The sequence below is a fragment of the Staurois parvus genome, unplaced genomic scaffold, assembly GCF_062004578.1.
Source record: "Staurois parvus isolate SC_StPar_1 unplaced genomic scaffold, SC_StPar_1.0 ptg000882l, whole genome shotgun sequence".
NCBI classification, from domain to species: Eukaryota; Metazoa; Chordata; class Amphibia; order Anura; family Ranidae; genus Staurois; species Staurois parvus.
In genome coordinates, this window is record NW_028318678.1 from 1,954,093 (window position 1) to 1,978,385 (window position 24,293).

Sequence of the window (24,293 nt, forward strand, 5' to 3'; positions counted from 1 at the left end):
TGCCGACATCTGTGCGACTTCATGTGAGGCGTGCCGACATCTGTGCGGCTTCATGTGAGGCTTGCCGACATCTGTGCGACTTCATGTGAGGCTTGCCGACATCTGTGCGACTTCATGTGAGGCTTGCCGACATCTGTGCGGCTTCATGTGAGGCTTGCCGACATCTGTGCGACTTCATGTGCGGCTTGCCGACATCTGTACGACTTCATGTGAGGCTTGCCGACATCTGTGCGACTTCATGTGCGGCTTGCCGACATCTGTACGACTTCATGTGCGGCTTGGCGACATCTGTGCGACTTCATGTGCGGCTTGCCGACATCTGCGCGACTTCATGTGGGGCTTGCCGACATCTGCGCGACTTCATGTGAGGCTTGCCGACATCTGTACGACTTCATGTGAGGCTTGCCGACATCTGTGCGACTTCATGTGAGGCTTGCCGACATCTGTGCGACTTCATGTGAGGCTTGCCGACAACTGTGCGACTTCATGTGAGGCTTGCCGACATCTGTACGACTTCATGTGAGGCTTGCCGACATCTGTGTGACTTCATGTGAGGCTTGCTGACATCTGTGCGACTTCATGTGCGGCTTGCCAACATCTGTGCGACTTCATGTGAGGCTTGCCGACATCTGTATGACTTCATGTGAGGCTTGCCGACATCTGTGCGACATTATGTGCGGCTTGCTTCATGCACAGATGTAAATGCAAGTTGCATATGAAATCGCAAAAAATAGTGCAGGAACCTTTTTCAAAGTCGCACTGATTTGAGCTGTTCCATAGCTCCAAATAGCCATATCTAATTCAGCGTACGTGTTTTCTACCCAAACATGGGATATACATTTTTGCATAGGCTGATCCTTTAAGGATTTTCATTTCTTATCAGCAAAAAAAAACTTCCTAACCTTCCAAAGATGAGCTTCTTTCATACCTGTGTTTTCTAATTTTGTTTTGCATTTCCCATCTGAAAATCATTATTCCCACAGGTGCTTTTTTTTCTCTGTTCTTCCTAATTATTTGTTGATAGTCTATTTGGATATACTCTTGTCACACATGACTAAGTCACAAAAGTAGACAAATTAGAAGTATATTTTCCTTTGCTGCATTCGACTGCCTACGTAATCTCTTTTTCATACAAATCCAATTTAATTAAAAGAAAGTATGCAGGGATTTGCATAACCAGTTTTCAGAAACAAGTTTAAGGAAGCATGTTTTTATTATTGCTTTTTTTTTTGTAACAAAAAAGTTTGTTTTGCAGTTAAATCTCTTATCAAGGGATTGCCTATCTGTGCTGGTTCCGTATACTGTAAGTGGATAAAAGAAAAAGAAAAAAATGAGGTCCCATTTAGACTTTTCTATTTTAACGTGGTTTTAGCAAGAGTTTTCTGTGATTCATTTTGATCTATTTTTTCGTTTTTAGGGGTTATCTACTGGTACAAAATATATCATTCTTAGAAGGAATGTACTGTGATTATGGTCTGATGACCAGTGAAGAAGGGCCCCCTTACATTGGTGGTCAGTAGAGGAGGGCCCACTTACAACGAAGATCAAACAAGACAGGCTCCATTATGCCGTTGAATAATGGAGCTTGCATTGTTGGTTAGTGGACAAGGGCCCCCTTACATTAGTGGTCAGTGATGAAGGGCCTCTCTTCATTGGTGGTCAGTGAAAAAGGGCCAACTTACATTAGTGGTCTGTGATGAACGGCCCCTTATATTGGTGGTCGGTGGAGTGGGGCCCTCTTTTCATTGGTGATCAGTGAAAAGGCCCCTTTACATTGGGGGTCAGTGGAGAAGTGTCACCTTACTTTGGTATTCATTGGAAAACCTTACATGGTTAGTCAGAGGTGAAGGCCCCCCTTAGATTGGTGCTCACTGGAGAATGGCCCCCTTACATTTGAAGTCAGTAGAAAAGGGCCTTTTTTTACATTGGTGGTCAGTGGAGAAGGGCCCTCTTACATTGGTGCTCAAAGGAGAATTACCCTCTTATATTGGTTATCAATGGAGAAGGGTCCTCTTACGTTACTAGTCAGTGGAGAACGGTCCCCTTACCTTGGTTGTGAGTTGAGAAGGGCCCCTTACATTGGTGGTGAAAGGAGAATTTCCTCTTTTATTGGCTATGAGTGGAGAAGAGCCTTCTTACAATAGTGGTCAGTGGAGAAGGGCCCCCTTACATTGGTGGTCAGTGGAGAAGGGGGTCTCTTACATTGGTGGTCAGTGGAGGAGGGCCCCCTTACATTGCTGGACAGTGGAGGAGGGCCCCCTCACATTGGTGGTCAGGGAAGAAGTGACCCCATACATTGATGGTCAGTGGAGGAGGGCCCCCTTACATTTGTGGTCATTGGAAAAGTACCTCTCTACATTGGTGGTTAGTGAAGAAGAGCCCCTTTACATTGGTGATCAGTTGAGGAGGGCCTCCTTACATTGGTGGTCAGTGGAGGAGGGCCCCCTTACATTGGTGGTCAGTGGAGGAGGGCCCCCTTACATTGGAGGTCAGTGGAGGAGGGCCCCCTTAGATTGGTGGTCAGGGAAGAAGTGACCCCATACATTGATGGTCAGTGGAGGAGGGCCACCTTACATTTGTGGTCATTGGAAAAGTACCTCTCTACATTGGTGGTTAGTGAAGAAGAGCCCCTTTACATTGGTGATCAGTAGGGAGGGCCCCCTTATATGAGTGGTCAGTGACATGTCCCCTATAATAAATGGCAGGGCAGCATTTTCCAGACTGAAGAGTGAGACTCAGACAAAGTAAGTAAGTCAAAAAATAAAATATAAATCTATCATAACTCACCACACAGTTATATTATTGCAAAATTGCTTATTCCAGATCTTACATACTCCTATGCCTAGTAACATCTGCTCTTTCGGCAGATCACATTCTCATACGTTACTTTCAAGGACAGTACAAAAGTCTTTTGTTATAAAATAAAATATAATTTACTTTTGCTAAGACTTACTTTTATTTAGAAAATGGATTCCCAGTATAGGAATGATACCACCTTGGCTTAACAGCTCCGGGCAGACATGACTGTTACCATGGCAACCAAACATTTCCTGAGCTTTCATCATGTATCCTCCACTCGTGAGCCAATCAGAGCTTAAATATAATTTATTAGGATCTATTTCTCTAGTTTGTATAGTCACAGGTCATGGTGCTTAAAAGATTTTAGGACCTTGAGCCTTGGTTGCACATAATCAGGGTTGTCTGATAGCAACAGATCTGGTCTTGTTCAAACTACAATGGAGATTAGCATGTTTTATTGACCAGTGTCCAGTGTTATAGAATGTCTGGGGCAGGTCTTGTTTTAAACAATGTCAAAAGGCATTATTCCCATTTGTGGTGGTTCTAAACGCGCCTCTGAAAGGGGATCCGCGGTTGATCGCTTTTTTAAAGACGGCTTAGAAATAGTTTCCAGGCATTCGGGAGGCAATTCTGCTGATTCCTAATTGCCTGTTCTTTTTTCTATCTCAAAGGGGATTTTACACTAACATACTATACCTCAACCGTGAGACAAGCTTTGGCAAGTTGTGGTATTATCCTATCGAATTCAATGCATGCCCTTGTCAAGTGGCACTGCTTGCTAAACAGGAAATGCTGTAAAAAATTTGCCGTACCATGTCGCAGCTGCAACAAGGTGTATGAATAAAGCCAGCCTTTAGTAATCCACACCAACCAATTAGATTTCAACACTACTGCATTCCGTCTACAAAAAGTTGTGGATAAGATAGAACGAGCTTGGAGCTGGGCAACAAAAATGGTGACCGGTCTGAGAGGTAAAACGTATCAGGAGCAGGGGCGGACTGACAACTCATGGGGCCCCCGGGCAATAGGGGATCATGGGGCCCCTGTGTCCTTGTCCAAACTCAAAAAAGCCTATGAAAAAGGTACCAGGGGCATCTCATGGGGCTCCCTACTGACCCCAGGCCCTCAGGCAGTGCCCGAGTTTCCAAATGGTCAGTCCACCCCTGATCAGGAGGGACTTTGAGTACTTAATATGTCCTGTTTGGAGCAACCTTTCTCAACCTTTTCTGCCCCAGAGAAAGCCCTAAAAATATTTTTAGGTCTATGGGAACCCTTACTAAAACCAACTAATTGGGAGTCAATGGGGAAAATGCTCCTTATATTGGTGGTATGTTGGAAGAATGCAACCCTTATAGTGGGGGTCAGAATGCCATTCTTAACCACTTCCAGTCCGGACACTTTCCCCCCCTTCCTGTCCAGGGCAGTTTTCAGCTTTCAGCGCTATCACACTTTGAATGACAATTGCGCGGTCATGCAACACTGTACCCATATGAATTTTTTACCATTTTTTTGAGACAGATAAAGCTTTATTTTGGTGGTATTTAATAACTGCTGGGATTTTTATTTTTTTTGCTATGTAAATGAAAATGTTCAAAAATTAAAAAAAAAAGTGTTTTTCTTATAAAATTTTGCAAATAAATAATATTGCATCATAAATCTTGTCCAAAATGTATTCCGTTATCTTTTTAGTAAAAAAAAAAAAAAAAAAGGCCAAATTAGTTTATAACCAAAAATTATAATTTTTTAAAAATTTTTTTTACATTTATATTTATTTTTTTTATATTATTATTTATTTATTTTTTTACATACTGTCACCCTAGCAGTACAGTGTCACCATGGTGACACTGTACTACTTGTGGGGGGTGATGAAGATTTTTTTTTTTTTACACTGATTGCTTTTACACCCATATAGGATGTAAAAGCAATCATTTCTCTTTCTCTCTGTCTGCATTCTTGCACTCATTGAGAAGTACTGAGTGAGCTGTGATTGGTCACAGCTTGTCACATGGTACAAGGCAGTTGTGAATAGCCTTGTACCATGTGACCTCTGTGATCATTCACAGATTTCACTAGTAGTAAGCAATGATGTCACAAGTGACATCTTGCTTACTACTTTGCATGTGATCACTGATTGGCCAATCAGTGATCACATGATTGGGACCTCGCACAGAGGTACTGTCCGACGATCGGTGTTTCACTCTGTCCGGAGGACACAGCGGGCACCGGATTGCGATGCTGCGTGCTCCCAGGGAGCGCACACAAGCATGGTGCGGGGAGGCCGTTTATAAATGGCCACCCGACCCTGTAGTGCCACCGTCCGGCTGTTTTTTTTTGCTTTGCCTAGTGCCCTTGGTCCTGGAACTATGAAGGCACCATCAAATAGAAGGTCATCCAGCCACAGATCAAGGAACCCCTTGCTACCTCTGAAGAAACCCTAGGGCTCCACGGAACTCTGGTTGAGAATGGCTGGTCTGGAGGAAAGAAACGAAAGGGGAGACATGAGTGAAACCTTTAAATACATCAAGGGGGTGAATAATGTTCAGGAGGGCAGGATTTTCAATATGAAACCAAGATCAAGAACACAGCAACATGACCTCAAACTAGTAAGAGGAAAGTTCAAAAAATGTATCCTACGAAGTATTACTTTACTGAAAGAGTAACAGATGCTTGGAATAGACTTCCAGCAGAGTCAGTCAGCCAACAGTAAGTGGATCCAAACATGTTTGGGACAAACGTAGATCTGTACTCAAGAATAAAAAGATATATAAACAAAATATAAACAAAATAACACAAGGGGGGGGCAGACTTGATGGACCACTTGGTGGCTTTTCTCCTGTCACTCTTCTGTGTTTCTAAATACATTTTAAAGCAGAATTCTAACCAAAAAAGCCCATTAAAGATAAAATAATTATTTTTATTAGAATACAGGATTTGTACAGCGCCAACAGTTTGCGTAGTGCTTTGTGATAAAACATTTAAAAATAGCCTTGCTGCATTGCTTACTTTTAGTCCCTTCAGTACTTCTTTTCTGCCACTGGTTCAGTGCATAAACTAACTGGTTCCTTGTGCTGCTTCTCCCTGTCCTACTCTGAGCTATGCTGTACAGAGAATGCAGGAGGCCAATACCAAGTCACGTTCAAGGAACCTGCACTTTTTGCATTAAAGTGGTTGTAAACGTCTGACATGACATATGATCAAAGCATATCCCTCTATAGTGTGTACTTGTCTCAGTCCAGAGCACTAAGTGTAATTTCTGTGTGCTGCCTCCTTCCTCTGCTATCTGCATGAGGTGTCTGACAAGCTTTCCTGACACCAAGTGGTAAAAAGGTGATGGGAGGGAGCTCCAGCACACAGCCTGTGATTGAAAGCCTTAGTTCTGTTCCTGTGTGCTGTGTGTGGGGGGGAGTGTCCCTTCCTTTCAATCAGCTCTCAGAACTCTCCTCACTGATCTCTGCAGAGTGTAACTTCAGGACCTGGGTTTCCTGGATTAGGGACTGGGCATTGCTTGCCATGGTTTTAGGCACATTGGGGCTGATCTACTAAAACTAGAGTGTGCACAATCTGGTGCAGTTATGCATCGTAGCCAATCAGCTTCTCACTTCAGCTTGTTCAATTAAAGCGGAGTTCCACTCACTCTGTAAAAATAAAAGTCAGCAGCTACAAAAACTGCAGCTGCTGACTTCCACTTACCTGTCCCACGATCCCACGTTAACCCCCCCCCCCCCCGCAGCCCGTTTTACCGGCCGTCTTGTATTCCAGGTGTCCGGCATCTTCAGTGTGGGCACCCGGCTGTGACAGCTTGCCCACTGCACATGCGCAAGTAGCGCTGCGCTTCCTGAATGGCCCCGTCATCTTCTGGGACCCGTCACGTGTCCCACAAGACTTTGGGGAGGGAGGGTAGGAGGACAACTTCCGTTTCCGATCGCCTAGGCGATCGCAGCGGAAGTGGGAGCAGATACCTGTCAAATTTGGGTACCCATTCCCACCCCCCGCTCCCCAAAGGTGCCGATCCTTAATGGGGAGCGTGGGACCAATCTTTAAACTGGAAATTCCCCTTTTGGGTGGAACTCCGCATTAAGCTTTGACAATAAAACTTGGAAGCTGATTAGTTTCTGTGCAGAGCTGCAGATTTTGTACCCCCCGATTTTAGTAACTCAACCCCATAGTTGGGTTTGCACTGTGATGTTCTTGTATTTCATAACAGTGGCTATATGCGTTATCGTTATTTATACATTTTTCATATTTTTTACTCTTGCTGAGACATCATGTAATATATTTTTCTTTTAAAGTACTTCCACTCCCGAATCCTGGGCCCAGTACAGCCACGACAACATATACCGTGCAGAAAGGGAGAGAATGGGTTCAATCAATCTTCGCTCTCTTATTGACAATATCCTCCAAGACATTTCTGAAGACCTGCGATCTCAGTGCGATAATGTCAACAGCGCCTTTGCCAAGCGCTGTGAGGAAGTGGAGGATGCCAAGAGGAAGATGGAGGATCACTTGAAGAAAGTAAGTATAAATTTTATTAAAAGAAATGGAAGGTGTGAAACAAAAGGAATTATCTTCGGCCCATTTTCCGTAAAGCTTTGCACTGAAAGCTAACTTTGCTCCCCTAAAACCCTTTTCTTTCTGCAACATGAAATTCCTTCTCCCGTTTTTTTGGTTTGTTCACCTTTTCTCTTAATTATTCGTGTTCCATCCCATCCTCGTCCTCCATTCTCACCTAGGGACGAATTATGTGTTCCACTCCTGATGCCTCTTAGGATATGCACATGAGATATCAAAGGAGGCTTTGACTTGTATATATCGGATGGAGGAGGAGAGCGGTCCTGGTGGTGCGTTATCTGGGCTTGGAAGAGACAGTGGGCTCCCAATGACAAGATCGAGATCAAAAACCCAAACAAACCGAGCACTGAATTTGAATTTTCTAAGCGTTACCAAATTGGAAATGTGGGCTTTGGTTTGGCAGCACTCCAGTAACCAAGGACCACTCTCAGGAAAAAGGGAAAGGACCCAGAGTTGAGAACCCACACACATACAATTAGAGTGCCCATGAGTCCATGGTATTTTAATGATAAAATAGATTCTGCTATGAATCATTTTTATCATTAACTTACCTTGGTTCCTTGGCCTTTTTTTAGCGCTTGCAGTGATCATATTGGTGGCCAGAGACAGTGCGGCAGTAGAAGGCAGATCACAGTAGGACTAGGTTCACTGGGTTGGTGAGTATGTGAATTCAGGACAACCCAGCATTAGGTAAAAGCGGATTTAAAAAAATAAAATAACTGGGTATCTCTAAAAGTATGCATAGATAAATTCCTGACATGTCACAATATAACAATATCATTTGTCAAAAATACTCTACCTTTTATCATGAAAAAGCCGTCCTTAAGCTCCAGTTCAGTGACTTTGCTAAGACGGAGATCCCTAAAGTGTTGATAGAGCGTTGGGCACTTGTATAAAAGTAACTTTCCTGAACGTTGGTGAAACCAGTAAAGGTCATTGTAGTAGCCAAAAGATAACCGAAAAATTTAAGAGTGCCAACAATGTTTATTTAATATGTCCAACTGATATTCGTTTGCCAAAGAGTCACAGGAGTATCCAATGTGTTTTGGTGACTCACCAGTCCGCACCAGTACCCTGAACAGGCCCTCCACATAGATTTTTTTTAATGAACTATTTCATTCCCATCTGGTAGTTTTTGTTCTGCCACTATAAGCCCTGATGAAGTGCTGGTAAGCCCCCAAAACATGTGTGACTTTCTGTGACTCTTTGACAAATAACATTCAACTGGACATATTAAACATCATTGGCACTCGCCTTTTTGCTTAGACCAGTGGTCCCCAAATTTTACTAACAAAGGGCCAGTTTAGTGTCCTTCAAACTTTAAGGAGGCCACACTGTGCCCAGTGGGAGTAAGCAATGCCCCATCTTTGGTACTAGGGGGCAAAATAATTGGTACCATTGGGAGGAATAGTGTCCCTTCATTGATGTCAGTGGAATAACTAGTGTCCCATTTCTGGTGTCAGTGGCATGAATTATGCCCTTTTGTTGGTGTCAAGGGCAGGAATAATGCCTCAAGGGCCAGATAAAGGCAAGCAAAGGGCTGCATCTGGCTACAGTTTGCAGATCACTGGCTTAGGCTGAGATGATGTAATCAGTCTGCTGCAGTCAGGAGGAGGAATTTCCTCAGTCTTCTCTACTCTGATGTTGTAAATTGCAGCATGTCACTTGAATTACTCGCTGGCATCCTAATAGTTCACTCTGCTGGAAAGGTCTGTGCACCTGAGTTTCAGAGCCCCCCCAACTTTAGAGACCATTATTTGGAGGGGTCTTATCCTACCTAAATTATATTATTTTTTCAAAAAATATTACACTAAAGAGCTGCAGCGTTGTAAGTTCTTGAAGCTGTATTTGGCCCCATTTCCTCTTGCTTAGGGATGAGCTTACAGTTGACATAGACAAAATAGTTTTTTAATTAACATCATCAGTTTACAGTTTAAAGAAAACCTAGTCTAGAATTAATCGGTCTGTCACAAGCTTCTGATAAAGTGCTAGCTGCCTCACTCCACCATCTCCTTCTCAACACATCTATATAAACATTATTCACCAGAGGAATCAATACCGAATGTAAAGTAAGTAAGAAGATTAAGTAAGTATCTAGGCAGCATATACAGTCATGGCCGAAATTGTTGGCACCCTTGATATTTTTCCTGAAAATCAAGTATTTCACACAAAAAAGGTATTGCATTAACACATGTTTTGCTATACACATGTTTATTCCCTTTGTATGTATTGGAACAAATATAAAACAGAGGCAGAAAAGCAAATATGACATAATGTCACACAAAACCCCAAAAATGGGCTGGACAAAAGTATTGGCACCCTTAACTTAATATTTGGTTGCACACCCTTTGGAAAACATAACTGAAATCAGTCGCTTCCTATAACCATCAATAAGCTTCTGACACCTCTCACCCGGAATTTTGGACCACTCTTCCTTTGCAAACAGCTCCAGGTCTCTCTTATTGGAAGGACACCTTTTCCCAACAGCAATTTTAAGATCTCTCCACAGGTGTTCAATGGGATTTAGATCTGGGCTCATTGCTGGCCACTTCAGAACTCTCCAGCGCTTCTTTGCCATCCATTTCTGAGTGCTTTTTGACGTATGTTTGGGGTCATTGTCCTGCTGGAAGACCCAGGATCTTGGACGCAAACCCAGCTTTCTGACACTGGGCCCTACAGTGCGACCCAAAATCCTTTGGTAATCCTCAGATTTCATGATGCCTTGCACACAGTCAAGGCACCCAGTGCCAGAGGCAGCAAAACAACCCCAAAACATCATTGAACCTCCACCATATTTTACCGTAGGTACTGTGTTTTGTTCTTTGTAGGCCTCATTCCGTTTTCGGTAAACAGTAGAATGATGTGCTTTACCGAAAAGCTCTATCTTGGTCTCATCTGTCCACAAGACGTTTTCCCAGAAGGCTTTTGGCTTACTCAAGTACATTTTGGCAAACTGTAGTCTTGCTTTTTTATGTCTCTGTGTCAGCAGTGGGGTCCTCCTGGGTCTCCTGCCATAGCGTTTCATTTCATTTAAATGTCGACGGATAGTTCGCGCTGACACTGATGCTCCCTGAGCCTGCAGGACAGCTTGAATGTCTTTGGAACATGTTTGGGGCTGCTTATCCACCATCCGGACTATTCTGCGTTGCAATCTTTCATCAATTTTCCTCATCCGTCCACGACCAGGGAGATTAGCTACAGTGCCATGGGTTGCAAACTTCTTGATAATGTTGCGCACTGTGGACAAAGGCAAATCTAGTTCTCTGGAGATGGACTTGTAACCTTGAGATTGTTGATATTTTGCCACAATTTTGGTTCTCAGGTCCTCAGACAGTTCTCGTCTCCTCTTTCTGTTGTCCATGCTTAGTGTGGCACAGACAGACACACAATGCAAAGGTTAAGTGAACGTCTCTCCTTTTTATCTGCTTTCAGGTGTGATTTCTATATTGCCCACACCTGTTACTTGCCCCAGGTGAGTTTACAGGAGCATCACATGCTTGTAACATTCTTATTTATCCGCAGTTGTGAAAGGGTGCCAATACTTTTGTCCAGCCCATTTTTGGAGGTTTGTGTGACATTATGTCGAATTTGCTTTCTTTCCTCCCTTTTTTTGTTTTGTCCCAATACACACAAAGGGAATAAACATGTGTATAGCAAAACATGTGTTAATGCAATACGTTTCGTGAGAAATACATGATTTCCTGGAGAAATATCAAGGGTGCCAACAATTTCGGCCATGACTGTAGCTGAAGACACCAACAATGACTGTATAGTCTGAATTGTTCCACAGAGGATTGATCTGGATAAACGGTTGTTGCTATGGATTTTAACGAAATAGTTTTTACATCTTTATACAAGTATACTTTATATTCTGTAAAAGCACTTTAAAGTAGAACGTCAGCCAAAAATGAAAATCCCTCTGTGCAAAGTTCAGAACAAATATTAAACATTAAGAAGAATTCCAGGTATAGGTATTTTATACATAGTTACATTGGTCCAGCTTGGATCAATGTATCTATGTATATACCATGCCTGGCCAGTGCCACTGGAAACTGGAAATCACTGAAGTAGACAGCGCAACTCCATTGATCTCCATTGCTTCCAGGTCCAGTGGCTGGCCTGCTCCATTCTGAACACAGGTGGTCTGCCACTCAGCACGGGTACCATTCAGGGAATGCTCTGGATTCTGTGAATGAATGCAAAGCATTCTCTTATTGGAAGATATAGTAATCATAGTGTCACCACTTGGCCTCCCCACCTCATCTAATCAGAGAATGCTTTGTATCCCCTGAAACAAAGCCCTGCCCGACACCCTCAGGTCATCTGTCTATTGAGAGCTGACCCATTGCCAATGTAAACTATTTAACTGCATAGGGGAACATTGGGTAGGTGGAACTTTTTTCTGGAGAGGGATCAGGGCTTAGACCAAGCATTTTCAATTAGGGTTCCATGGAGCCTGGTTTCTCCAGGGTTGGCTAGGTGTTCCTTGAGCTGTGGCTAACTGACCTCCCATCTGATAGTGCCTGCATAGCTTCAGGTCCAGCGCCACATGGCAGAGCCATCAGCATGATTGCATGGGTGTCATTCTTCCCACTTACCACCACCAATATAAGTGGGATTTTCCTAATGATCCCCGATGGACTAGTTTTACCTGGGATTCCCTGAGATCTGAAAATTATTTCAAGAGTTCTTCTGAGGTAAAAAGGTTAAGAAAAGTTGGCTTAGACTATAGGTCACATAAATGTATTCCTTGGTAACAAAGCGAAACCAAGAAAAGTGGGGTGCACAGAAGAAGAGTCTAGTAATGGTATAATAGCAATCATTCTGTTTAATGTTCTCATAGCTAGTACATTTGAAGTCCAGTTTCAGCCACAGATGATTGCTGCTTGTGTGATATGAAGGTACAACTTCCACCCAAAACTGGATACATTAATAAAAAACACACAACCTGGTCTCTTCTTGGTCATCATGAAGCCCTTCCCCTTGCCTTTGTAATGGCTAAAGAGGCTGATGGGAAATTCAGGAAGGCAGGAAAGGGCAGGGCATAGAGTGCCCAAGGAAAAGCATCACATGACAAACGCATCTTGCGTGCCCCCCGAAATGTTTCACTAGCACTAATTGTAATATGATTTCTTTAATAAATATCTGGATCGGATGATGTGCATCTATGGTGTGCTGGGAACATATATTTTCTTCAGCTAGAGATCTGGTCTCTTCCTCTTTCCCCTGATAGAAGGTTCTGTTATATTAGGATTGAAATTTATTAAAAGCCAAAACTTTAATTTCTTGCTTTGGAACTTTAAATTGACTAGTAAATGAATAAACCTTTTCATTTTCTTCTCATCTTAGTTGATTTAGGGATAATTCCCTTAATTTTCTCTTAGACAACCATCTTGGACAGTTGTCTCTGCAACAAGGTTTCCAACCTTTCCTGTTGAAGTGACAACTCAAAAGCTAGACTTTCCCTCATTTTCAGGCTGACTTTTGCCCTGGATTTAACCATTTAACATTGGGAGGCTTTGGGCACATTATGGGGGCACCACATCCTGGTAAAATCCTTTTTCTTTTTTTTTCAAAGCATAAAACAGACTTTTGAGGTGCCACAAGAAAGCCACAGGATACAACAAAGTAAAATAAGGGAAAGTATACACACCTATATAAATGTATTTTTACAAAATATTAACATTGGACCACTACATATTATGCCATAATTCAGACAAAAAGATACACAGAATTTTTCCACATACTGTAATCAGACCCTCTTGGATAAGTTTACATCAGCAATGTCTACAACTGACAAACACAAGTCTCCCATGTGGGGCAATAAATTATCACTTAGCAGGTATTATCCTTTATTATAATGACATCATGTCCCTCTACGCATTTCGAAGTGCCTGTTCCCTGCTTCCTCAGGAGGATGAGACCCAAAGAGGTTGAATGCTATGCAGCATTACCTAAATAAAATAAAAAACTTTGACCCTGGGACAAACAGGGGGGAATATCTCCAGTGGAAACATAAACTGCAATAAAAGGCAGATAGGGGTTGTGATCCTTCAACACTATCCAAAACTACAAAATAAAAAAATTAGTTATACATTTAGGGCTCATTCAGCAGCCCTTGCCACCCCTCCAAAAGAAAGCTGTGGTGAGTCACTGTTCAGAAGGTGGTTGCCTCCTTACTGCCTGAAATGCTTGTATCAGAGTACCGCAAGCACTTGGAATACATGTGATTGCAAGGCAGTTACATTGTGGCCCCATTCGCTTGCATAGGTTGAGGTTGGTGGTGGTACTGCTTGCCGAACGTGACATCGGCACGGCACATGTACAATCCCAAGTGGCAGTTAGGCATTCAAGGGGCAGTGTCAAGGTCCTACCTTTTCCCTGAGGTTATGTTACTCCATGTGCTGGCGTCCATCTTGGATTTCTGCTGAGCATGGTGGGAATCCTTTATGCCTTCAGGTCTCTGAGGTCCATCCCCCAGAGGGGTGTGGCTGATGACATATAAGCCTGTGGTCCGCACATGCTCTTTGCACTTGTGTCTTGTGTCTTTGTGTTGCTATTACTCTGTTCTGACTCTCGTGACTCTCCTGGAATCTGACTCGGCTTGTGACTCGACTATTCTTTGCGTTCTCCTTTGATCTGACCCTCTGTTGCTGAACCCGGCTCGTGACCTGTGATTCTCGTCTGCTGACCTGTACCGTTTTGTCCCGTTGTTGACCCGGCCTGCCTGACTACTCTTTTGTCTTTTCCACCAGCTACACGCCATTGGCGGCGGCCATTACCGCAACTGAGGTGTCTCGGGGGCCGCGACCTGGTTCCTGGCTGCGTCAAGTCCATCCCCACCATCAGGGGCCCTGGTGAAGGGCAGCCTGGGACTTAGACTCCGCACCCTGAGGGACTTCGGTCTGTGGGTGATGGTTGTCGTCAGCCAGTGCGTTACATTGTTAGGCCTGCCTGTCCGTTCCTCAGCTCCTGCCCTGACAGGCAGTACAACCACAGCTCAAGCGCCTGTTTTTCCCTTCTCTCTGGTGAACGAGGCTTTATTGTCCCAAGTGATACTTCAGGAACATCTAGGAAGTCTCATGCTGTGACACCTAATATGTCAGACTCTGCCTTACCTTGTGTCTCCTCTGGGTAGCAACAGAGGTATATTAGGTGATGAAGAAACATAAATGATCATACGGTTTCTATTTTGTATGGCTCTCAGCTATTATTAGCACAATTAATTTAGTCCCATATTTTCTTTGACCCTTCTGCCCTGGTATTAATTCTCCTGCCAGTTTCCATAACAACCTTTCTGGGTACCAGTTCCTTGTCACATCATTAGAAAAGGGACTTGGAATGCTATCAGTCCCACTTGTTGTCTGAGCTTCGGAGATATGTCTCTCGTCGGGAGACACTTGTTCATTAGCTAGACCTTTTGGCATCCTATTAAGAGACATGTTTGTGAAGTCACAAAAAGTTAAATGGTGCTTGTGCTCTTTTTTCTGTAATATTTAGTAACATCTTTACATGGATGAACAAATCTTAAAGTGGAACAACATTTTCAGCAGGCAAAATGGTGGCTCCCAAATTAAAGTGAACTTATACTTTGCCCATTTAAGATGAAACAACAGGTTCAATGTAATGCATCCTCATGGGAAGCCCTATTTAAAATTCACTCTAGTTGAGTTTACTCAGGGTTTAGCAATCTCACCCTACCGTATGTGACAGTTCTGGCCCAAATCACCAAGCACCTGCGCTGTCACATGAGAGGAAGGGGAGAGAGTCAAATACTTTCCCATACCTAAGTAATTTCTTTTTCTTTCTCCCGGCAGCCAAAAGAGTAGCAGATGAAGGAAAGGTGTGAGCTGCTTGTGGAAAGTATTAGAAGTGAACCCCAGGAATTAGACAAATGCTACCCATTGGGACCCGCTGCACTGCAAAGGTTAAATGCTTGTTTAGTCTAAAGGTGCAGCTATACATTGTATTACTTGCCCTATTCTATGCTCCAGCAGGTTCCAGTTCTGTTCTTTTCTGCCCAAAGCTACTGGCAGTGGGTGGACTGTGGGCAGTTTCTCTACCTCCTCATGTCCAGTGCAGGGCTATTAACCCTGCATTGTACATGGAGGAGGAAAGCACACAACAGTGGCTGAGAGTATCTTAGAGAGCCAGAATTATTATTATTATACAGTATTTATAAAGCGCCAATAGTTTGCTCAGTTCCATGGATGGGGAAACCTGCCAGAGCCAGGAAAAGAGTAAGCATTTTATCTTATTCCTGCTCCTCTAGACTAAATGAGAATTTATCCGTTGTAGCACAGGGGCGCCCACTGCTCATCTTGGTGTGTGGTCAGGATCGCACACAAGTGTAAATCGTGGTGCCAAGTTACATAGTTACATAGTTAGTCTGGCTGAAAAAAGACAAAGGCCCATCCAGTTCAACCATTAAAAAAAAGAAAAAAATTGTTATAATCTTACACCCGATCCAGAGGAAGGCAAAAAAACCCAGCAAAGCATGATCCAATTTGCTCCTGCTGGGAAAAAAATTCCTTCCTGATCCCCCGAGAGGCAATCAGATATTCCCTCGATCAACTTTACCTATAAATGTTATATCCAGTTATATTCTGTGTTTCTAAGAAATAGTCCAAGCTGTACAATTAACACCTTCAATAGGAAGAGGCTCAGTGGTGAATCAATCTGCAAAAATATAAAAAAAAATGTAAGCCACAATCCAAAATGTAACTCTTCTTTCTGTGTTATAGAATGATCAAAAAAAAGACTACATACATTGATGTCTCCACCCAAAACAACCTTCCTTGATGTGTTTCACCATTACTGGCTTGCTCACAAGAAGAGGGGAAGACTTTCCTGTCCTTGTGAGCAAGCCAGTAGTGGTGAAACATGTCATGGAAGGTTGGTGTCAGTTGGAACTTACATTTTTTTATACCTTTGATTGAAAGTAGAGATGGACTGTGGTAGCCAGCACCCTGGTTATCCCTGTTATATGAAAGGTACAAGTCTGAAGCAGAGCCAAGGATTTGAATCAATCTGCAATTCTTCAACACATTGACAATATTTTTGATAGAGAAGATAATCTGTAACAAAGATGAAACACCAGCATGTAGAGGTTCACTGGAAGTAGTTGCCAGGTTAACCAAAACTCAATCCCTTGAGTTGACAGGTTTCAGGGCAATTATTACTATTTTCAGTAGTTATTCAATAGCACACAAAACCAATTCACAAATAAGTAAAACACACTAAAAACAATAAATAAAACAAACAAACAAAAAAATACCAAACGACATTAAAAAAAAGACTACATACATTGATATCTCTACCCAAAACAACCTTCCTTGATGTGTTTCACCACTACTGGCTTGCTCACAAGAAGAGGGGAAGACTTTCCTGTCCTTGTGAGCAAGCCAGTAGTGGTGAAACATGTCATGGAAGGTTGGTGTCAGTTGGAACTTACATTTTTTTATACCTTTGATTGAAAGTAGAGATGGACTGTGGTAGCCAGCACCCTGGTTATTATCCCTGTTATATGAAAGGTACAAGTCTGAAGCAGAGCCAAGGATTTGAATCAATCTGCAATTCTTCAACACACTGACAATATTTGTGATAGAGAAGATAATCTGTAACAAAGATGAAACACCAACATGTAGAGGTTCACTTGAAGTAGTTGCCAGGTTAACCAAAACTCAATCCCTTGAGTTGACATGTTTCAGTGCAATTATCGTTATCTTCAGTACTAATTCAATAGCACACAAAACCAATTCACAAATAAGTAAAACATACTAAAAACAATAAAACAAACAAAACAAAAAATTACCAAACGACATTAAAAAAAAGACTACATACATTGATGTCTCCACCCAAAACAACCTTCCTTGATGTGTTTCACCACTACTGGCTTGCTCACAAGAAGAGGGGAAGACTTCCCTGTCCTTGTGAGCAAGCCAGTAGTGATGAAACATGTCATAGAAGGTTGGTGTCAGTTGGAACTTACATTTTTTTATACCTTTGATTGAAAATAGAGATGGGCTGTGGTAGCCAGCACCCTGGTTATCCCTGTGATATGAAAGGTACAAGTCTGAAGCAGAGCCAAGGATTTGAATCAATCTGCAATTCTTCAACACACTGACAATATTTTTGATAGAGAAGATAATCTGTAACAAAGATGAAACACCAGCATGTAGAGGTTCACTTTAAGTAGTTGCCAGGTTAACCAAAACTCAATCCCTTGAGTTGACATGTTTCAGTGCAATTATCACTATCTTCAGTAGTTATTCAATAGCACACAAAACCAATTCACAAATAAGTAAAACATACTAAAAACAAGAAATAAAACAAGCAAAACAAAAAATACCAAACAACATAAAAAAACTAGCATAAATATATACAGCATTAGCACTAAAATCAAAAATTACATACAATTTATGTAAATATTAAATTGATAAAAAAAATCTAGTACAAACTAAAGTAGTTATATTGATAATGAAATCCAGGGTGAAGCGGATTAGACAGCAGTATATACTTACAAGTAACTATAATTACATGTATAGTATAATGATTCTAACGTGTTATTATGATTAAACACAAATTAAATCAAGGAGCACAGGAAATTATATAAGATCTGTGTAGGTGTTTGCCTGATAATGGTATGCAATAAATGCAACTTTGTTCATAATTAAATATAGTTTGGATTAAATAAAATGTAAGTGCAAGGTACTATAATTATGTGCCGTGATCGGAATGTGTGAACTATGGTTACAATATACAGTATGCGAAACTCTATAGTCCATGTGAATGGTAAATAGATACCACTAGCACACACTCAGATCACCACACATAATGATAGTAACTTGGACATTCCACAATATATCCCCTTATGAACAATATTGCATTGATTCCAGTTGCATGTCATTATCAACTCAACACGTACCTGTTTTTGTGCCTTGGACATGGAAACAAAGCTAAGCCCCTCAACTATGCACAGAAACATAGGAGCTAGGGAAAATGACAACAGGAGCTCTGGACTGATAAGTCAACATTTGAAATAATTGGCTTTAGCAGGAAGCAATTCCTTTGCAAGGGGCTGGAGAGCATTCCAATGAGTGTCTGCATGCAACAGTGAAGCATGGTGGATGTTCCTTGCAAGTTTGGGGCTGCGTTTCTGCAAATGGAGTTGGAGTTTTGGTCAGGATCAATGGTGTCCTCAATGCTGAGAGATACAGACAGATACTTATCCATCATGCCATACCATAAAGAAGGCGTGTGAATGGCCCCAAATTTATTCTTGGCCTTGTGGCCAACTACGTAAATGGCCTTGTGGCCAATGATGTGAATGTCAATGATCCCAAACATACAGCCAATGTCATTAAGAATTACAGTATCTTAAGGGTAAAGAAGAACAAGGAGTCCTGGAAGTGATGATTTGGCCCCCACAGAGTCCTGATCTCAACATCATGGAGTCTGTCTGGGATTACGTAAAGAGACAGAAGGATATCAGGCAGGCTACATCCAAGGAAGATGTGTGGTTAGTTCTCCAAGATGTTTGGAACAACCTACCTGCTGAGTTCCTTCAAAAACTGTGTGCCAGTGTACCTAGAAGAATTGTGAAGTACTGAAGCCAAAGGGTAGTCACAGCAAATATTGATTTGATTTGCATTTCTCTTCTGTTCAGTTACTTTCCATTTTGTTAATTGTTAAAAACAAACTATTATCACTTCTATTTTTGAAAGCATTTCCAATTTACAGCATTTTTTCGCACCTTCCTAAAACATATATATATACTGTATAATTATGATTTAAATAGCCCACATATACATTTAATTTGTGTATAGTCATAATACCGCATTAACATCACTATATTAAACATGTAATTATAGTAATTTGCAGCTATTTGCTGCCATCTAATCCCCTTCATCCAGGATTTCATTATCAATATAGCTACACTGAACCACACCAGATTCTATTCACCCAATATTTATATGGATTATAGGTACTTTTTTATTTTAGGTTTAATGTTATATATATTTTTATGTTAATAGGCATTTTTGCTATTTAAATAGGCATTTTGATTTGTGTAATTTTTTTTAGTTTGTTTTACCTAGTTGTAAATGGCCTTGTGACCCAAAATGGATTTTTGGCGCATTTGATTTTAATCTTCTGTATAGAATTACGGACTTTTGAATCCATATACCTATACTGCCTTCCATGATAGGGTTAATCATCACGTGTAATTTTAGCTTCAGTTAGTATTTTGGTATATTTTTGCTATACCTGAATTTAACTTTGTCAGCCTACTATTGTATTACTCTTGAAGAAGGAGTGATGTTTGCTCCAAAGCGTATTGAGTTTTATTAAAGGTTTTTTATTTTAGTCTCCTTACAGGATTGAGTTTTATGATTCATCTAGCCCTGTAGATACCATACTTATAGAAAGCTATTGCCGTGCAGTGTTAACTCAGCAACTTCTTCATGTGAACCTCTTCAGGTTGGCATTTCATCTCTGTTACAGTTGATACACTTAGAGTATTATCTTTTCTATCAGAAATATTGTCAACTTTTGACACTGATGCTTTTCCTATTGGCTACACACCAAGGTGCACAGTGTACGTCTATTCAAGTATTCCTGTGAATTTACTGGTATTCTTGGAGGTCCCCTGTTTCTTGTATTTTTTCAAAATTACTTGTTTTTGTTAGAAGCTTTGGAAGACCAATTTGGAGAAATTGTACCCTACTGTTGTACTACTTTGCTCCTCCTGTTCAGCGGGTTTTTTTTTATTGTTGTTGATATTTTGTTACTATCTTCCATTGAGAAGCCATGGATGCTTTGATTTAAGAACCCTTTGGATCAGTGTGACAATCATTTTTGACCTTGTCCTGTTTGGTAAAGGTGGGGAAAAAATATATGGCCTGGAAGAGTATATGGCACTGGTGAGGTATCTCCCACCTCCCCTCCCCTGGACACATTGGTTATTTGTTTTTTTTTTGTAGTTTCTGTCGTTCTGTATTTTTTTTGCCTTCTTTGTAGTTGACTTTGTTCTTATTTCCACTTTGAGGTTGTGGTCTTGCTGTTCCCATGTCATAGCAGCGGGTAGGGGTCTGTGGAATTAAGGCAGTGCTGTCTTAAAATGGATGGGCACATCTTAGAAATGGGTGTCCCTTCCCAACATTAGGTTATGATGGTAACATTTTCTTTATTGGGTTGTATCTGAGAGTACGTAGGTGGTTAGTTGTCCCCAAGGACAACTAACCACTTTTTGCCAGTGTTTACCAGGACAGAACACGAGAGAAAATCTAACATTTTACATTTGTCAATAGAATAGGATTGGAGGGATTTGATCCCCCCTCACTCCATATGGTTATAGATGCTATGAGATGGTTGCTGAAAAGACTGAACAATGGATGTTGCCTTTGCACTGTAATCCAAATAAAAGAGGTCCCACCAGCTCATTGATAGACTTGCATGTGGAGTAGTGCCAGTTTGGAGCCATCAAAGGACTCCAGAGGACACCAAAGCAGTAGTGAATGATGCCTGAAGAAGGAATTCTTTAATGCTCCGAAATGTTGCTTCATCCAATGGGGACACCTGCTCCAGTGATAACTGCTAAGAGGAGATTTCCCCTCATTTTTGGGAAAATTATCTCTAACCTTTTCTTGTCTCTCATAGTGGGGACACAGATAGCAATGAAACCCTTTCCTACTCCATCCACAACCTGATAAAATAACTTTCATCTGGAGTTCAATAAAGTTTAACCTAACTGACATTTCTGGCATGAACATCTGTCCTCTGTTTTTGTTTTAATAAAGTTGATTTGAGGAGGAGCAATGTTTAGCCTTACAAGTTTTGTATCAATTGCCTTTGTGGTAGAAGACGAGACCCAGAAAGGGGTCCAAACCTGCAGCTGAAGTTGCATGGCCAGGCATTTAGACATTGGAGTAATACCTTGGGAAAACATTGTATGGATAGATGCTGTTCGGTCATTCATTATATCCATTACAGTGTTTATTTCCGGTATCCAGCCATTTTGACCCTTTTCTAAATAAAAAACATGCAGTCCAGACAGGGTCACTAATTTAAATAAGATGGGTGTATCAATGATATTTCTGCTGCTGTTTTGCAGCCAGCTGACATGTTCCTATGTAAATAGGCCTTGATTTATTCGGCACAGCTTTACGGCTATAAATACTAATATCCTTGCAAATATTTGAGCGCCTACAAGAGCTACAGAGCATGGTTATTGCTTAGATAAAAAAAGGATGAGCTTCCACAAAAAGAAGAGCTAAGACTGATTCTATCTAAGCCATTTTTATTTTCTTTGTCTTTACACAGACTCTGAAGGAGATCGGAGATCAAGAGAATAATATAGCAGCTCTCAAACAAGCCATTAAAGATAAAGAGGCACCTATGAAAGTGGCTGAGACGCGTCTGTATCAGCGCTCCTACAGGCCTAACGTGGAGCTGTGTCGGGACCCTGTGCAGTTCCGGTAAGTGGATTATTTAGCTGCCCTATTATTGATGGAGCCAACTGCACAGGCCTTCTGAGAAGTCAGGGGTTCCAAGTGCAGAGCTGGGATGGGATGTCTTAAAAACGGAATTGAGGCACAAAATAAATTTGTGTTCTTTGTGTAACATCAACATTTGCAGGTCTTTGTGAAGAACATTGGACCATCCACCTTGCCACTAAACTAGCCTAAATTCTTATAACCCCACACATATCATAGACACTACTGGATCTCCATAGAGTTAGGGTCCTTGGTGGGAATTAAACCCAGGACACCAGTGCAGTGAGGCAAACAATGCCATAACCATAACCATGATGCAACTGTATAGCTGTCTCTGCATAATTCTCCTGCTTATTTTTCCTCTTTCTGCCTTATCTCCCTTATCTTTCCCTCTCTCGGACCATTTACTGTTGTCATCCCTCACGTTCTGTTGGTTTTTTTTACTAATCCTCATGTAGCACTACCCCCTCAGGAGTCGCTGAGTTTTTGGGACCCCCTAAAGCTCTTCACAGCCAGGCAACACGTATTTTCTTCCACACTTTGCACACTGGAGACAGTAAACAGTCCTTGAGCTTGGTTTTGTTGTTTTATTAGGGGTTAACAACTTGGATGGGGTCTAAGGGTATATGGGATGCCCAAGGAAACTGTAAATTTGAGGACCACTTAGAGCAACTATGTACAAAATGTTGACCAAAACAGTCTCTCCTCTAAGAGCATCCAAATCTCTTTGGTGTGTCTCCTCAGACTCCAGATGAATCCTCCACTTTGCTACCCTGTGGGTATTCCCAGGGCAAAAGGGCCCAAGAACTGTAGATTTAGAACAGTAGACTAGGTGGGTATTGCCCCTTACCGCCCTCTCCCCTTATCTGGCCCAGGGGGTGTAGAAGTACTCACTCTGTCTTTCCCAGTTAGTTTGGTGAGTTGGTGGCTGCATTCAGGCCTTAAGCTGGGCTGGCTTCTTCTCTGCTTCACAGACTGTCCTCCCAAGGAGACAATGGTTTCCTCCCACACCTCAAAGACATTCTTCTAAGTTAATTGGCTCCTGTCTCAATTGTCTCTAGTATGTGGTGTATGTATGAATGTGAGTTAGGGACCTTAGATTGTACACCCCTTGAGGGTTAGGGACTGATGTGAATGTACAATATATATGTAAAGCGCTGTGTAAATTGATTGATGGCGCTATATAAGTACTTGAAAGAAAAGAAAAAAGAAATCACAGGAGTTTTTATTGATTTATGAACTTATTTGATTTATTTGTCGAGGTTTTCTAATGGACTCAATTTATATGACACTTAATTTATGCACTATGTATAATTTTTAAGTTTATATATTCAGCGTCACATATTTTTGGAAAAGGTTGGACACATGGTTGGATGTTGTTCAGTGCAGCTGGATAATTTATGGTTTAATTGTATCACTAAAGCGCAGTGTAAGAGGTTTTATATTGGTTTCACAACTCATCAAGCATACCCTTCCCTGGAAGAATGAAGGGGCTTTTTGCCCTTTGTACGAGGTGGGTGTAGGCCTTATCTTTTCCAGCAACCATCTGTGCACTGTAATACAGGGATTGGCTGAGACAGTATAAATATTAATTCTGCCCATTTGCCTGTGTTCCAGAATCACCCAGAGATTTATACATTGCAGGAGGAGTAATCAAACCTGCAGCCTGTGAAACACAGAACAGACCTAAACAATCACCAGAACTAAATTTACCTAACAACAAAATGCAGCTCCACTGGATACAGTGGGCCAGAACTAAATTTACCTAATCCTACCACCTAACCAGGAGAGTGCTACATCTACATCCCTCCCAGGGGCGGACTGACCATTTGGAAACTCGGGTACTGCCCGAGGGCCCGGGGTCAGTAGGGGGCCCCATGAGACGCCCCTGGTACCTTTTTCATAGGCTTTTTTGAGTTTGGACAAGGACACAGGGGCCCCATGATCCCTTATTGCCTGGGGGCCCCATGAGTTGTCAGTCCGCCCTGATCCCTCCTTTCCTGTTTCTCCATCTTTCCTTCTCATTTTCTTTCTCACCTTCTCACCCTATTTCCCCCAGCCATCTCCTCCTTTTCTTTACATGTGTTCAAGTGCAAAACCCATCAAAAGACTGCATTTGAACTACTTTGCCTGCAACAAATAAACATCTCAATAGCAACCGCTGTGTCCAATGAAAAGCAATGCAAAGCAGATAAAACAAAGTCCACACTGCATATTTGAAACAAAAAGGGATCTGCTGATGCAAACTTCAAACCACAAGTCAAATGGAGGAAAACAAACCACATCTACAAAAAGGCTTCATTTGTGAGTTTGCAATTCTCTCTTATTTTATCTTGTTTCTGTGTTTAAAGTAGTATTAAACCCCTAGGTGTTTTAGATGAACTCATCGGCTGCAATAAAATAAACATTCCCAGTAAACTATTTGTTAAA

At 41.7% G+C, this 24,293-nt stretch overlaps 1 protein-coding gene across 1 annotated transcript in view; it reads left to right on the plus strand.

Moving 5' to 3' along the window:
• The window catches only part of TEKT4 (tektin 4), a 63,230-nt gene that overhangs the window by 29,073 nt on the left and 9,864 nt on the right, over positions 1 to 24,293 (plus strand). Inside the window, exons 4-5 of the mRNA XM_089656031.1 lie at positions 7,089 to 7,311; positions 21,691 to 21,845. Coding sequence (XP_089512157.1) covers positions 7,089 to 7,311; positions 21,691 to 21,845 — 378 coding nt within the window. The remainder of the gene's footprint in view (positions 1 to 7,088; positions 7,312 to 21,690; positions 21,846 to 24,293) is intronic.